This window comes from Austrofundulus limnaeus, unplaced genomic scaffold, assembly GCF_001266775.1.
Source record: "Austrofundulus limnaeus strain Quisiro unplaced genomic scaffold, Austrofundulus_limnaeus-1.0 Scaffold82, whole genome shotgun sequence".
Taxonomy (NCBI): Eukaryota; Metazoa; Chordata; class Actinopteri; order Cyprinodontiformes; family Rivulidae; genus Austrofundulus; species Austrofundulus limnaeus.
In genome coordinates, this window is record NW_013952484.1 from 616,867 (window position 1) to 618,394 (window position 1,528).

The following is a 1,528-nucleotide window of genomic DNA, read 5'->3' on the forward strand; positions in this document are numbered from 1 at the left end:
CATATATACATATATATACAGTATACATATAGAGATAACTAGAACTATATTTTTGAATAGTTAAGATTCTTTTCAAGATATCTTGAAGTGGAGCTTCCATACCACTTAATGATTAATCTGTTGTTATTTACACTAGTCAGAATGTAATTTGAGATATCTCAAATAGGTATTTTGCCTAGTCAAAATACAATAAAGATATCTTAATTACCTATTATGTCTAGTCATAAATTAATTTCAGATATCTGGAATGCAAGTGTAGTGAAGTYGATTTTACGGTAAAACAGCCTGCCGTACAGGGTAAGCTTCCACATAGCTGAAAATGACCCACTGCGCTCCCAGAGCAGAAGATGGTTGTCAATTTAAAGTGCAACTACCATCCACATCGTCTCTTCATCTCTGTGGTTACGAAGAAACAAAAAAACAAGTTTTTCCTCCTCCGACTCGGTTGTAAAAAAAAAAAACCAACCACGGTTGTTTATATGCCTCGCTGAGCGCGACGTACAGCAGGAGGGAGGGAGAAATATGAGGATTTATCGCCTGCGACACATTTCAGTTATATAACACAATTTGAGAAGCACTGCTTTACACCCCTTTGTTTCATATTCCATGATTATCCCAGCAGAAACATTATATTATCCATGCCCGATGTGTTAAAGTTTAATAACCAAGTAAGATATTGATTGTTCATAACTTAACCCCACTTAAAAAATCCGAACTATCCCTTTAGTCAGGTTTGGCACCTGCAATAAGCTTGAACAACTAATATACACACAGTATTTATGGCACTTTTTAAATTCATGTCCCGAACCAGTTTTTGTGACACCAGTCCTTTGATAAAGACTGCAGTTCAGCTTTCGCTCTAATCTCTCCTGGAGATCACAGCAGAAATATTTATCATACCAACCTTAAAATAAGCTCAAACTGAAGTCAAGCAAACTGACTGTAATATTTTGTTTCTCTGTCCTTGGTCTGTAATTAAATAGATCTTCATGTTCAGTCTGCAGAATGAAAACTGCACTCGCAAAAATGAATTTGAAGGACGAGGAAAACTGCCACCGGCTCCCGGCTGCCTCAAGCTGTCTTTGGACAAATTTAGCCAAATATATTTTTTGTGTTTTTCTTGTATTTGGCTATGTCCTCTGTGTCAAGCAGCCCTCAGGCATGGACCAGCCATCTGTTGGCATCCTCCAGGTCTGACTCAAGTTCCTCATCTTCGTCCAGAGGTTTTGGGGTCCGGAGGGCCAGTTCATGCAGGAAAGCAGACGAGTACGCAGGAGGCTGGGAGGCCGACTTTAACCCGATTTTTCTCTTCATGAGGTGGAACTGGTCCCGGACGAAGTTGTAGAAGTCGTACTCGTAGCGCATGCGGTGGTACAGCACCTGCAGGGCCTCCAGGGTCGGGGTGTGTTTACGGACAGTGCCCGTCAGGTTTCCCACTTTCTTATAATCTTTAACACAAATAAAATGAAAATAACAGAAAAAAGTCAGTTTCTGATATTTATATACATACATATATACTGTATATACA

General features: G+C 39.6%; 1 protein-coding gene across 1 annotated transcript in view; it reads right to left on the bottom strand.

The window, feature by feature from the left end:
• Positions 1-641: 641 nt before the first annotated feature.
• Positions 642-1,528, bottom strand: part of usta (uronyl 2-sulfotransferase a) — an 84,475-nt gene continuing 83,588 nt past the window's right edge. The window contains exon 8 of the mRNA XM_014011571.1: positions 642-1,448. Coding sequence (XP_013867025.1) covers positions 1,156-1,448 — 293 coding nt within the window. The 3' untranslated portion in view covers positions 642-1,155. The remainder of the gene's footprint in view (positions 1,449-1,528) is intronic.